The sequence below is a fragment of the Lithobates pipiens genome, unplaced genomic scaffold (assembly GCF_037356315.1).
Source record: "Lithobates pipiens isolate NorthernLeopardFrog02 unplaced genomic scaffold, aLitPip1_a1.2 Scaffold_27, whole genome shotgun sequence".
NCBI classification, from domain to species: domain Eukaryota; kingdom Metazoa; phylum Chordata; class Amphibia; order Anura; family Ranidae; genus Lithobates; species Lithobates pipiens.
Genome location: NW_027507788.1, coordinates 201968174 through 201983953, shown reverse-complemented (window position 1 = coordinate 201983953; position 15780 = coordinate 201968174). Strand labels below are relative to the sequence as shown.

At 41.0% G+C, this 15780-nt stretch overlaps 1 protein-coding gene across 11 annotated transcripts in view; it reads right to left on the bottom strand.

The window, feature by feature from the left end:
* NCAM1 (neural cell adhesion molecule 1) overlaps positions 1-15780 on the bottom strand; it is a 503899-nt gene that overhangs the window by 33257 nt on the left and 454862 nt on the right. The window contains exon 18 of one of the 11 annotated variants that reach the window (XM_077458126.1): positions 982-1740. The exons of 9 other annotated variants lie outside the window; for them this stretch is intronic. In XM_077458126.1, the coding sequence (XP_077314252.1) occupies positions 1661-1740 (80 nt within the window). In that variant the 3' untranslated portion in view covers positions 982-1660. Of the gene's footprint in view, positions 1-981; positions 1741-15780 lie in introns of those variants that run through there. One more of the 11 variants, XM_077458127.1, reaches the window with a different exon arrangement.

Below are 15780 nucleotides of genomic sequence, written 5' to 3'. Positions count from 1 at the left end.
ACTGCTCTAACATTAATATAATGAATGGATAGTGAATACAATAGGCAAATGTGGGCTCCACAACCATATTTCCATTAAAATTATACCTAGCAAGATAATTTTGCCTCCATATAAGGGAGGATAGCAGAAAGCATTTGCTCAGTCTTAGAAAGTATTAAATGATAATAGCCATTTTGGTAGCTCTACATCTTCTCACTCAAGTATAGGGCAACATACCTGTAAGCCCTTGTACACACGGTCGGAGATTTTGACAACCAAATCCGTCGGATCTTGTCCGTCGGATTTTGCCCGTCGGATCTTGTCCGAAACTGTTGCATACACACGGTCGGACTAAGTTGTCGAAAAATCCGATCATTCAGAACATGATGACGTAATTTCGTTATGATGGGACTACGTTCAGGCTAGTAGCCAATAGCTTTGATGTAGGAATTTGATCTGAGCATGCATGGCACTTGGTCCGATCAAAATTCTCTGATCGGATCGGAGTATGTCAGATCGAACCAGTTGGTCGGAAAATATTTCCAACAAGTTGGAAAATTGGGTCAAATGGATTTTCCGATGGAAACAGTCCGATGGAGACCACACACAGTTGGATTATCCGACAACACGGTCCGATAGGACACATTCCGACGGATTCTCCGACCGTGTGTACCAGGGCTAAGTGTTAGAGGATTACCTAATTGGCTTAACATCACATTACTTAACTTAAAAATAAAAATATACTTTTCTAATATTACGGATCATATTGATACTGTATATAATGTAAACATAACTAAATGTTCTTGTTGCCCATGTACAGTGTTGACAGACATTATGAGAAAAGAGCTAGTTCAATTCACAAGGAGATAGGAGCTAGTGACGTCATTGTCTTATACTGTATGTGTCATTCATACTACTATTGTTTAGTTACTTGTTTGTATACTGTATGAATAGGGCTCTTGGCCAAACATGTGGAACATGAAAAAGGTTTCACACTTGCAATAAAAATACAAAAACATTCCTTTAATTTCTTAGCTCAGTCTCCCCCACATCACTTCTGGCATTCTACGAACTTATCTATGCAGCTTGTGAACCCAGAGTGATCAGCATTAGCTGGATTTCTAGATAGAGAAAAATACTGGGTAACCTTTGTGGGTGCTCTCCTTCTTTTCTAATTGTTTCCTGTTCCACCAGTTCAGACATTTAGACACATAGCTGGCAATGGACCTACAGGAGAAAGCAATGGAACACTCCAAGCCACCAGAGCAGAGATTGCCTAATAAAAGTGTAATAGCCTGATTCAGAGCCCCTGCTGTTGAAAAGAATTGTACATTTTTTTTCAGTAAAAGTGGAATACCCCTTTTCATCCCGTTTCAAAATAACACTTAGTTAATGCCCCCAAAAAAAACTGTCCTTCATTTGGTGAAGCCAAAGTTCTAAGTTGCTTCACTTTCTTACATATTTCCCCTGACCACTAGGCCAACAAATATTTCACAATTTACTGTGGTCCCCCTTTAATTAAAGGAATATTTCCTTTTTGGAAGGGCAGTATGTACTAGACATTATATTCCCAAATCCTCTAAAAAAAAAAAAAAAAAATAGACACATGGCGTAGGGTTGCGTTGATGATCATTTCTCTCTAGCAGAGAGAAACATCTGCAGGAGCAGAAAAAAAAAAAGTCTAGGAGAAGAGTACAGTCACTAGTAAGGCGAGCAAAGCTGCAGAGGTGGATGACACAGTACAGCTCCCAGTATTGGCTGCTGATGTAATGATTCCAGGGAAAGTGGTTGTTGGCGAAATTTTGGTGCATGTAGAAGAATGGATGTCCAGGGGCAGTTGAAGTGACATAAACCACAGACAAGGGAGATTTCAGGGACAGAGGAGGGAGGTGGGAGAAATCATGGGATCAAGAGGAAGGAAAAAAAAAAGAAAAAAGAGAGAAGAGAGAAAACAGATAAGAAAATGAACAGGTCACAAATACAAAGAAAATGTAGCAAAAAAAGGTCAAAATCAGCATAGCCAAACAAGAAAAAAAAAATGAAACTAAAAGATGGCAGTTGTTAAAAAAAATGCAGAGTTACTGAGGCAAGCCCTGAAGCAGAAGCTGTTAGCAGCAAATTAGAGCTATTAATCACACATTAAGCGCAAGACACCAGTGCAAGAACTATCAGTAAAAAGGCAGCCAATTTAACAAATTTTACAAAAGTTTGCAAAACAACTAACAGGTCAAATGTTTGCCCAGTACGTAAATGCTGTTCCATCTATTTCGATGGGGGAACAAAAAACAAAGTACTCCACTGCAAAAATGACAAGTGAGCCCCTCCCCAGCCTACACGGTTTTACGATTAGATGAAAGAATAATGTAAAATGTAATCTCCCCAAAAAAATAAGTTACTTCTGTAAGTGAAAGTCTCCCTCACTATGGCCAAGTGATATTCCAAAATGCAATAAAGGGCATTTGTCCAGTACTTCCTCTATAGAGGTTTATGAATATACATGACATCACAGTATAACATCATGGAGTTATACCATATGTGCTACTAGTACTCTTGTAAATACCTATGTAAATATTCTTTGGGCTCAGGTTCAAATATAAATTCAATGGGCAGGGAATATTTCTACATAACTGATTTGATTTTTTTCCAGAAAGCACATACAGAACTTCTTGTATACATTACATTGAAATTTATTTATATATAGAGTAAGCCCTTGTACACACGGTCGGAGAATCCGTCAGAATGTGTCCTATCGGACCGTGTTGTCGGATAATCCGACTGTGTGTGGTATACATCGGACTGTTTCCCGTCGGAATATCCGTCGGACCAAATTTTCCAACTTGCTGGAAATATTTTCCGACAAACTGGTGCGATAGGACATACTCCGATCATGTGTAGAGAATTCCGATCGGACAAAGTGCCACGCATGCTCAGATCAAATTCCCACATCAAAGCTATTGGCTACTAGCCTGAACGTAGCCCCATCGTAACGAAATTACGTCATCACGTTCTGAAAGATCGGATTTTTCGACAACTTTGTCCGACCGTGTGTATGCAAGAGTTTCAGACAAGATGCGACGGACAAAATCCGATGGACAAAATCCGACAGATTTGGTTGTCGGAATCTCCGACCGTGTGTACAAGGGCTTAGGGGGACCTATATATTTATGACATAACTAAAGCTCACAGAATATTTACTGCACTAGGCCTTTATATCAAAGTCCATTGGAAGGTCCTTGCCACCTGCTCATGCATGATGTTCACACGTTAATGCACAGGAAGGCTTAGCTCGAATGAGCATTAATGATGTTAAAATCAAACTACAGTGATACATATCTCAAAGCAGACATTCACAAAAACAGAATACAGCCTAATCACATGCTTTAGAAAATACACCAAAATCTTGGACGTGAGCAGAACTTTAGTATGATTATTGGTCCACTGTGAGATGATACTTCTGTTTAGAGGATATAGAGGCATAGGAGTCAAAACAGTCACAATAACCTCTCTCTTATCCCCTAACTAACACTAAAAACACTTACATTAAAATGCATAAAAGCATGCCATAGAAAGGTGCTTGGAGTGTATCATCCTTCGCAAAGATATGCAGGGAAGTCACAGGCTGGTACCAAGGTGGTTCCCCATATATTTCCTGTGCTTGGTCATGTGATCTTGTGTCACATGACTAAATGCATGGAAGAATTCCAGTCTGCAGGTTATCTGTACAGCTGTGCAATGTATGATGCACTACCACTCTGTACACAATACCCTTCTACACTTAAATGAATTATAAGCATTATACATTATACATATGACACAGTATATTGTTAGGGGCCCAGGGTGCAGATATTCCTCTGGGGTGCCAAGGTCAATATCTAAGCCACAAAGATTTTCTGTTTTCAAAAATGAATTAATATTTCATCCTGCCATGGCTGTAACTATATGTATTTATTACAGGTACTTACAATATATAGCAGTGTCAATTTATGCTTCTCTTTACATACATATAGTACATTCACATCAGTCCCTGCCCTCAAAGAGCTTAAAATTTAAGGTCCCTAACTCACATTCATACATACACATACTAGGGCCAATTTAGACAGGGGCCAAATAACCTACTAACATGTCTTTGGAGTGTGGAAGGAAACCCACACAAACACAGGGAGAACATGCAAACTCCACGCAGGTAGTGCTGTGGTTGGGATGTGAACTAATGACCCAAGTGCAGCCAAGCAGAAGTACCAACATCTAGCTCCATATAGCTTAAAGTATATTTTTTCTTTTTTACAGCTAAACTAGGATAACACCTATTTTATATTTGTTACATTTCCATTAACATACAGTAGCATAACATGCGCCCCGGGTGCCACCTATTGGGAGGGTGTCAGGCCGGCTGCCCTGCCTCTCCTGGCCGTGCGACAGAGCTGTCAGTAAACTCTAAACTTCAGAAAACATTACTGCCAGCCCTTTGTCATATACCGCTCCTCCTGTGTAACTCTCTATGTAAATCTAAGCCTCTGAATACCCTAATTAACACTGCTCATTGTGGCTGCTCTCCTCCTCTTGCTCCGCCTCCTCCTTGTGTGTAGCTCTTGATTGGAGGAGGAGAGTGGTCACCTGACTGTCAATGAAAGAGAGATGAGCAGTCACATGACTGGGTCCACGAGAGAGAGCGGTGTTAATGGGGGTATTTAGAAGTTTTGATTTACAATGAGAGTGACACGGGAGGATCGGTGTATGAGAATGGGGCTGACAGTGTGAAGTTTTCTCAAATTTAGAGTATGCTTGCAGTGCTGTCCCAGCACTAGGAGTGCAGTGGAGGGTCTTTATAATGAAAGGGGGCTGTGTGGTATACAGAGGGTTGTGTACTATGCAGGGTGTCCGTTTACTATGCAGGGGGTCCGTGTATTATGCAGAAGGTTCATGTTCTATGCAGGTTGTCCATGTATTATGCAGGGGGTCCATCTACTATGCAGCAGGTCCGTGTATTATGCAGGGGGTTCATGTTCTATGCAGGTTGTCCATGTATTATGCAGGGGGTCCATCTACTATTCAGCAGGTCCGTGTACTATGCAGGGGGTCCGTGTATTATGCAGGGGGTCCGTGCACTATGAAGGGGGTCTGTGTATTATGCAGAGGTCTGTGTACTGTGCAGGGGGTCCATGTACTATGAAGGGGGTCTGTGTATTATGCAGGGGGTCCATGCACTATGCAGGGGGTCCATGTATTATGCAGGGGGTCCATGTAATATGCAGGGTGTCTGTGTATTATGCAGGGGGACCATGTACTATACAGCGGGTCCGTGTACTATGCAGGGGGTCCATGTACAATGCAGGGGGTCCGTGTACTATGCAGGGGTCTGTGTATTATGCAGGGGGTCCATGTACTACACAGGGGGTCCGTGTATTATGCAGGGGGGCGTGTATTATGCAGGGGGTCCATGTACTATGCAGCAGGTCTGTGTACTATGCAGGGGGTTCGTGTATTATACAGGGGGCCCGTGCACTATGAAGGGGGTCTGTGTATTATGCAGGGGTCCATGTACTATGCAGGGGGTCCATGTACTATGCAGGGGGTCCGTGTACTATGCAGGGTGTCTGTGTATTATGCAGGGGGACCATGTACTATGCAGGGGGTCCGTATATTATGCAGCGGGTCCATGTACTATGCAGGGTGTCTGTGTATTATGCAGGAGGACCATGTACTATGCAGGGGGTCCGTGTACTATGCAGGGGGTCCGTGTACTATGCATGGGGTCCATGTACTATGCAAACGGGCTGTGTAAAGTTTTTTTTCCTGAAACTTCCCTCTTAGCCCTTGTACACACACAGTCGGACATTCTGAGAACAAAATCCGTCGGATTTTGTCTGACGGATTTTGTCTGAAACTGGTGTTGCATACACACGGTCGGACAAAGTTGTCAGAAAATCCGATCGTTCAGAATGTGATGGTGTTATTTCGTTACGATGGGACTACGTTCAGGCTAGTAGCCAATAGCTTTGGTCTAGGAATTTGATCTGAGCATGCGTGGCACTTTGTCCGATCGGAATTCTCTACAAATGATCAGACAAAGTCCGATCGGATCATGTTGTCAGAAAATTTTATAGCCCAGCTCTAAAACTTTGTCGGTCGGATATCCCGATGGAAACAGTCCGATGGCACCCACACACAGTCGGATTATCCGACAACACGGTCCGATCGGACATTTTCTGTTGGAATGTCCGACCGTGTGTACAAGGGCTTAAAGTTAACATGCGTGTTATATGCCTGTGCATGTTATACGCTGATAAATACAGTAATTAACCCTGTCTGCACTATGCATTTCTTCATTATCAGTTGAACACTAGATTTAAGCACTGTCTGTCCTAACAAAGGGTTACAATTTTTGAAACCACCCTCCTGATATGTATATTAATGAGGAATAGCTCACTCTCTGTCTGGGGATAAGACTATTCAGAAATTCTTATAATCAGCCAATACACCTTGTCCTCAAAAACATCTAAAAAGTAAGAAATTGTTTATATATATTTTTTTTTTTTGGTATGATGTGTGAACAGGAAAACATAAAACACATATAGAGTGTGGTTTTCTCAAAACTGACTGCCAAAGTGGAAATACCTTTTAACTGCTAAATTTGCTGCGGCAGGGCGGCCCTTAAGCGTAAAACCACGTACCTATACATGATTCTCAAGTGCGGCTTTGGGGCACATACGCGCACCGCCGGATTCATGCTCCTGCTATGATTATACACAGTGGGAGCCAATCAGCGGATCCTGTGCTCGTGATGGTCGCTGGTCACCCGCGATCGCTCGCTGGAGAGAAAGAAAGATGGTCTGCCTATGTAAACAAGGCAGATTGTCCTTCTGTCAGACAGGATGAGAGACATCTGTGATTCCTGCTAATCAGGAACACAGATGTGTCTCTTCCTTGAGTGCCTCCGTCCCCTACACAATAAGAAAACACACATAGGAAACACAGTTAACCCTTTGACAGAGTTGCCCCTGATGTTAACCCCTTCCCTGCCAGTGTCCTTTATATAGTGTCAGTGCATTTTTTCCTAGCACTGATCACTGCGTGTCAGATTTGTCCACCACAATGTCGCAGTCCCACTAAAAATTGCTGATTGCTGTCATTACTAGTAAAAACATTGGGATTTTTTTATTTTATTTATCAAAAAATATGTAGCAGTATACAAATTGGCCTAAATTGATGAAGGCACTTTATTATTGAGAATGTTTTATAGCAGAAAGTAATACATATTTTTTTACATGTTTATAGTAGACATGTGCAGAGTAAAATATTTCGTTTCGGAATTTCTTTTTCGTCCGAAAACGTAATTTATTTAGTTACTCCTGAAATTCGTTTTTATTTATTTCGTTTTTCGTTCAAAAATTGCATTCGTCCGAAAATCCACATGAATTACGGTCAAATCTGTCTTTGAAGGCTTATGGTGTCTGTCGAATGTATAAAGAAGATTCGACGGAGCTAGTATATAGCATACTTTAGAACCCCTGTTAAAGTCTATGGGACTCCAACGTTCAAAATCTAAAGTGCTAATTTTAAAGACTAATTTGCAGGTTACTGTCCTAAAAAGTGTTTGGGGACCCGGGTCCTGCCCCAGAGGACATTGATCAATGCAAAAAAAAGTTTTAAAAACGGCCGTTTTTTCGGGAACAGTGATTTTAATAATGATTAAAGCGAAACAATAAAAGTGTAATATTCCTTTAAATTTCGTAGGGGTGGGGGGGGGGGGGTTGTCATAGTATGACTGTGAAGGGGCTCATGTTTCTGGTGCTTAGAACTGTCCCTGCACAAAGTGTCATTTATGCAGGAAAAAAAGTCCTTTAAAATCACTCGCAGCTATTATGAATTGTCGGCTCCGTAATACAGAGAACACTCATTGAAAGTAATTGATAAAATAAATAAATAAATAAATTAAAAAAAAAGCGTGGGGGTCCCCCAAATTCAATTACCAGGCCCTTCAGGTCTGGTATGGATATTAAGAGGAACCCTGCCTCAAATTTAAGAAAAAATTTGACGTGGGGTTCCCCCTAAATATCCATAACCAGACCCTTCAGGTCTGGTATGGATATTAAGGGGAACCCCGCGTCAAATTTAAAAAAAAAATGACGTGGGGGTCCCCCTAAAAATCCATACCAGACCCCTTTTCCGAGCACGCAACCTGGCAGGCCGCAGAAAAAGAGGGGGGGGGGCGAGAGAGCGCCCCCCCTCCCTCCTGAACCGTACCAGACCCCATGCCCTCAACATTGGGAGGATGCTTTGGGGGTCTGTGACCCCTCAAAGCACCTTGTCCCCATGTTGATGAGGACAAGGGCCTCATCCCCACAACCGTGGCCGGTGGTTGTGGAGGTCTGCGGGTGGGGGGCTTATCAGAATCTGGAAGCCCCCTTTAACAAGGGGACCCCCAGATCCCGCCCCCCCTGTTTGAAATGGTAAGGGGGTACAAAAGTACCCCTACCATTTCACAAAGAAAGTGTAAAAAAAAATAGTTAAATAAGACAAACACACTTTTGAAAAATTCCTTTATTAAAAATAAAAAAAATAAAAAAAAGATTCCAGCGGTGGTAATCCACTCTTGCTATCCAGCGACGGACGGTCATCTCTCCAGCGATGGCTCATATCATCCAGCGCAGCGAATCCATCCTTCTTCTGTCTCCATGGAGGAGACACTGCAGGGATTGCGGCGGCCTGACGTTTCTTATATATGGAGGGCGGGGCCACCCGTCACCTGACCCCGCCCCCCTCTGACGCAAGGGGAAACCCGGGGTTCCCTGTGACGTATGGGTGACTTCGCACCCCTCTGATGTAACACAGGCAGGTTTCCGTTACATCAGAGCAAAACAGTGCTGTATCACAAAAAAGGCCTGGTCAGGGAGTGGGTAAAACCTTCCAGAGCTGAAGTGGTTAAAGTGAAAATATATAGAACATTTGGATGGAGTGAAAAAGTTTTAGTTTTTTTTGCTGTCTATGCCCAATTGGGAAGGTTTACCTTCACTTCCTGTTCTAAAGACGCAACAGAAAATGAGAGGAAATTTCCCCTTCACTTCCTGTTCTAAAGATGCAAAATGAAATGAGAGGAAATCTCCACAAAGAGAGGTGATGTTTCCATCTAATTTAAACATTAAACATAATTTAAACAGTGGTTAATAGCTGAAACATCTGTCTCTATTGGAAGATTACCCCGAACGTCTTGTACTGGTGACAGTTCTACAGTTTTGGATTTCTACTACTTTCTGTCTTGGTGGCAAGACAAATTGAAGGGGGAATCTTGCCAGCAGGTGCTTAGGCAGCAATTCCAATGTGACAGAGGGTCTAACCTTTCTGTACTTTGTCCAAACGAAAGAAAAAAACAATCCAAGAAACACTGTACATTAAGTACAACTAGGACACTACTGGTAAGCCATTAGGAGTGGAAGCATAAACAAATGAAAGAAGATGATTAGAGTAGAACAAAGGTACCCTTAAATGTCTAAATACAATTCTGCCATGTACACACGACCATACTTTCCGGCAGACTAGGTCCGACGGAATCAGTCCATCGGGCAATCCGTGTGTGGGCTAATCCGATCGTTTTTCATTTTAAAAATCTGACGGACCTAGAAATAGAACATATTTCAAATCTGCCCAATGGACTCAATTTCTATCGGGAAAACCATTCGTCTGTATGCTGGTCCGTCGGACCAAATACAGCGCAAGGGAAGCTATTGGCTACTGGCTATTGAACTTCCTTTTTTAGTTCCGTCTTATGTCATCACTTTAAAAATGAACGGATTTTCGAACAGATTTAATCCATTCACGTGTGGCCAAGTCCGTTTGTTCAGAAGTCCGTTGGAACTCCACTGAAAAGTCCTAGTCTGCCGGAAAGTCCGGTCGTGTGTACGCGGCATAAAGGCTCCTGGAGGAGTTCCATTAGTTGGAAGAATCTGTAAAAGACAGGAGGAGTATAGTGGAAGAGGCATAGGAAAGAGTCACCTCTTTAACTTTAAGCTTCCCCAGGGAATTGTTGAGGTCCGCTTTTAAGTACCAATCCATATAGCGAAAAGGTTGCATGTGTGAGGAAAGTTCCATTGGAGAAAATGTTTATTATTTATGTAATGTCTCCATCTGGCGATAAATCGGCGAATGGATTTGACATTTTGGATGATGGTATTCAATTTTTCTAGGGCAAATAAGGGTGCCAAAGCTTGTTTCACTGTAGATACAAGAGGCGGTGAGGGACGGCTCCAGGCTCGCAAGATTGTTCTGTGAGCCACAAGGAGACAAATGTGAGCCCATTGAGGAAGATAATGAGCAGGAGATGAGTGTGTCAGATCCTTCGGGTCTTTCTGACTTAAGAGCCAGATGAGAGGATCAGTGGGGACTCTCGCCTTGCAGACTTGGTCAATATATGTTAAGATTTTGTCCCAGAATTTAGAGAATCATTGGGCAGTCCCATAAATGTTGGAGTAAGGAAGGGTGTAATGTATCACACCATGAGTAGGTCGTTTGAGAAAATTCTGATTTACTAACACGATAAGGGTAGTAGAGTTTGTTAATAATATTAAATTGGGTTTCTCGTCAGGTTTCACATAGTCATTGTTTTTAATGGGCCTACTGTATATACACAGGTGCATAAACTTATGCTGTGTATATATATATATATATATATATATATATATATATATATATCAGTAAAAAAAAGCATACAAAAATCTGCATTGCTATACAGTATTTTGCTCATATGTGCATACAGCACAACCTAAGAAATGGTAGAATGATTTTTGCCTGCATGTACGCAAAAAAACAAAACATGAATACGCATGTTTAAAGTGCTTGTAACCCCTTACAAATCACTTTGACCTACAGGTAAGCCTAGATTAAGGCTTACCTGTAGGTTCAAGAAATATCTCCTAAACCTATATGGTTTAGGAGATATTTGCCCAAAAACAGGCACCACTGTCTACGGCGCATGCACTGAGTGCAGCATTCTCAACGACGGAGCTGCCGCGCGCGTCGGCTCCCGTGCGCATGCGTGGGAGTGACATCATCGCGGCTTCGCCGAATGACAGCGGCGGGGCTGCGAGACCCCACCAAGAAGATGGATGCGGCGGACTACAGGGGACAGCGGCGACTTCGCTGGCTCCTGTGTCAGGTAAGTGACACATAATGGACTACTATGCGATGCTGAAGTTAGAAGCCGATTGGCTTCCATGCTCAGCGGCACCAGATTTTGCGCTTAGTAAATCGACCCCAGTGGGCCATTATACACGGCACAATCAACTTTCAATTTTCCAAAACGATGTAATAGAAGAGCCTTTCTATATGCTATAATCAATTTGTATCCAAAAATATTATGGAATTAAATAACAACACTTGGCATATAACAATAAAAAATATTTGAATACATACACCAAAAGCAGACTAGTAGTGATAGTGTATATAGGTTGTGGTAAATGATCCTTTACTAACATAGAACTGATTAAGGCTGCCATAAAGATCCGGTCAAGCACTGCTAGATTTGTTAAATTGCATGTCTTGTTTTTCAGACCTTCTGGTAGATATCTGAGTTTCCAGATAGCCAGCCTTACACTCCAGGAGCTGCTAGACTGCTGGTTTGTGACTCCTTATGAACTAAACTTTCTACAGTTATATTCTACACTTGTGCCTTCAATTCAGCTCAGAATAAATTGCATAAATCACCCGGAGTGCCTCTAGACAAAAGTGAGGCCAAATGAAAGTAGTACAATGCATTTATAAAAAGAACATGCTTTTATTAATACTACAACATGTCTCTCCGAGCTCTCCCAAATATCCAGTTATACATATTCATAGCTACAGCAATAACTTTTCAAGACCGAGGCACAAAGCAATGCAGCTATTTCACATTTAAAAACAGCATGTTCCCATCATTGAACGCTACTGTCACATCATGCACATGCATAAAGATTTAGTGTAAACATCCTCAAAATCATTAAGGTGGAGCTGCAGCCAAAAATATTTTTTTACGTTTGAATAGAGTGGAGAAGGGTTATGTCCTCTGTCGGTATTTTATTGTTGTCTGTTTCCCCTCAATCCTGTATATTTGAGATAAAAAGTGATGGAAACTTTTTCCAATCTGGACTTAGACAGTAAGATTGGGGAACCCTTGTTAGGCCAGCCACCAGGACAGAAACTAAAGGGAAGTCCTGCCATTGACAACTGTCGCTGGAACAGGAGGTCAGACAAAATCTCACAATGGGGACACTAGTCTCAGTGACAACTACTAAATGTGGGATTTTAACTCACTTTTGGAGAAATTTTACTGTGACTCAAAAACAACGGACAAATGATCAAACCGTTCCAAATGAAGGCAAAATCTACGGGATGTTGATTATGCCTACCAGGAGATCACATAAAAACAAAAATGAACAGACAATTGGGGTTTCCCGTTAAAAATGTGAAGGGAGACATTCCCAAACAGCTAATAAAAACATCAAGTTGAAGTTAAACATGCGTCCTAATATGAAACGGTCACAACACTTTTAGGTCTACGCGTTTCACGGATGAAGCTGCTTCTTCAGGACCTTGGACATATGTATACATAACTCCACTATCAAATAGGTTTGCCCTATATAAATAAACAAAGCATTGATTTTTGTCTTTATAAGATCTCCTGGTGGACATTATTAAAGTCCCACAGATTTGTCTTGTTCCCTTGCGATACCATTATATTATATTATTTCTGCGATGATTCTGCCTCTGAGTCATACCCAATTTACACTGATCAAACCCTTCCCCACTCCGTCACATTAACAATAGCAAAAAAAAAAAAAAACTGTCCAAAGTTCAAATTTATATCTATATTGAACAGCTACCATTGTGCAATCCAATAACACCATTACACACATATTTCAATATCACTAAAAAGTAAGTCCACTTAAATCCTCTAAACTTCAATACGCATTCATTCATATCTGCATGGAATTCCCTGCAATGCACACACAAAGAGCTTTTGTGCACTGAGGAATGCTGACTAGTCAACTTTTTACACTACAATGCCTGCAAAGTCAATTACCTAGAGCAGGAGTCGGGAACCTATGGCTCGCGAGCCAGATGTGGCTCTTTTGATGGCTGCATCTGGCTCTCGCCTCTCAATCCGCGAGATGTGGATATTGAAAAAACTTCAACCCGCGGACCAGCTGATTATGAAAACTTGGAACGCGCTTCCTGTCACATACCACACACTGCAGTGTGTGAGTATTGCTGTACTGACAATGTTTGGCTCTACGTATGCACGTGAGCAGTCTTTCTCACATGTAAAGAACATTAAGACCAACCTACGATCACGTTTTTTATGGATGGAAGTCTCAACGCCTGTATGAAGCTTAACCTCACCACATATCAACCAGACTACAAAGCCATCAGCAAAACCATGCAGCACCAGAAGTCGTATCAATGGTAAGAAGTACTTTATTCATCATTGGTTAGCAACAGCATAACAACGTTATTAAAAAGAATTCAGAGACTTGTTGTACTTGTTGGTCTTACATAAAATGCACACAATTACTTGTATTTAGTTTTAAACATATTGTATGGCTCTCACAGAATTACATTTTAAAATATGAGGCATTCATGGCTCTCCTCAGCCAAAACGGTTCCTGACACCTGACCTAGAGTAACTATGTGGTCTTAGTAAACCACAAGTAGTAATCATAGCATATGCATGATATGAACTGAGATGCACACAATCATTTGTATCCTGGACAAATATGATTCTCTCTCTCCGATTTAAAGCCCAGCACATTCATGGCTTGCTATTTCCCCTGTTGCAGCAGTGCAGAACTCAGAGCTGAAGCAATGGGGGACATGTGCAGGGTTTTGAACCAAAGAGAGCTTACTCCTATGATGGTGGGTCTGATCATCAATGCCTGGGAGCATTTTAGCATTCTCCTAGTAAAAAGGCAGCACAGGGAAATGCCATAAAGTCTTTCATGTTTCAGATGCTAAGTACCAGTCCGATGCCAAACCTTTAATTTGCAATTAGAGTTTCTGGCACTGAACTGTTAAATGGTGGACTGGACACACCACATGGGGCTTAACACAAGATTGTTCAGTAGATAATAATTTGTGTATACAGCTTTGGCTTGTAATTCATGGAGCTCCACGAGGATGCAGAAGTTGTTTTGCAAGCATCACAATAGGTCAGCCTTTTAGCGGTAGTGCTAGTTTAACAACATTTAGGACCAAACAATTTTACAATAATCCTAGTGCACTTTTGCAAAAACAAAAAGCCTTTATGTGGAAAATCTGGAATCTAACAAATATATGCGAAATAAGAAAAACAAAAATAGAGAATTCTGCTAGCCACTGTTCCTCCTCAACATGACATAGCCATTGATGATGAGTGCAGATAAAGACTCTCCATGCCTTCAACTGACTCCCAGTAAGCTTAAAGAAACTATAATAGTTTTGGGTTGCCTTGGCTGCAATTTATTTATTGTGAATACATTTTTAAACTGGTATAAAACATCATTTTTTTTGTTTGTTTTTTACTATTGATTTAAAATCTTTATTTTACAAACAAATATTGAATGGACTGTCTTTTTGACAATGGTGTTACAGAATATTATCGGTTTTCTAAAAAATAGATTTTTGCTACAAGGTTTTTGTGCATTAAAAGCATGTATGAAGCCATACGGAGCAAGAGATGATGTTCAAAGAGGCATTTAAATCAATGCTATCTATAACATCTATATAAAATATGATACACACAATACCATGATATGTGTAATGTAAAATTAAGTACAGTACAGTGACGCTCATTCTTATTGTGGACTTTGCAAATATTGGACTATTGGGCCAGTCCTAAATTGATGAGCACCAGAAGGCTTTACAGTGAGTGCTGTTGAAAGACTGCATACATATATATATATATTTATGAATATATACTATGTCTACGAACATACACACACATTGCAAGTTTATCAGAATGTAAAAAAAAACAATAAAACATTAAAAAAAAGTTATGTGTGGAGCGACATGTTTGCTACATACAGTCAGTCAATGTTGTCATCTTAATCTTGTAAAATTTGGAGATAGTGGGGTCATTTATATAACAGTCTGAACTATGAACTACCTGTCTTGCCCATACCAATCAAATATCTTTTAAATATGTATATAGACATACAAAATTATGAGGAGGTGCACATGCTATGAAGCACGAACACAGCTTTTCGTTCTGAAACCTTTATAAGTAATGTAGCCTTAATACGTGAGGAAACAGACTAAACTACAATCAAGGCAGAACAATACAAAACAATGCAGGTTACACACATACACACACATTACGTTTACTGGTCATTTGAGCTACCCAATTACAGATTTTTAACTGTCCATTACAAAACCTACTATAGGATTAGTTGATATACAATGTAGCATAACAGAAATCAACAAGGACTACAAAAAGTGATCAAACTGCTTAATCTAAAACAGTGGGGTTGATTTACTAAAACTGGGTAGTGCAAAATCTGGTACAGCTCTGCACAGAAAGCAATCATTTTCCAGGTTTTATTGCCAAAGCTTAATTTAACAAGCTGAAGTTAGTAGCTGATTGGCTACCATACACAGCTGCAGTTCTGACTGCTCCAGTTTTAGTAAATCTAATCGAATGCATCCAAACACCTGGCATTTGTATCATGTACCAGTGCCCCTGCCGTTAATTTTGTGGTTAATGGTGAAGTATGGTCAAAGTCAACATAATGCAATTCACGCTTAGCATCATCACACGGTCCAGGCACAACGCAAGCTGTGCATGCAAGACCAGGT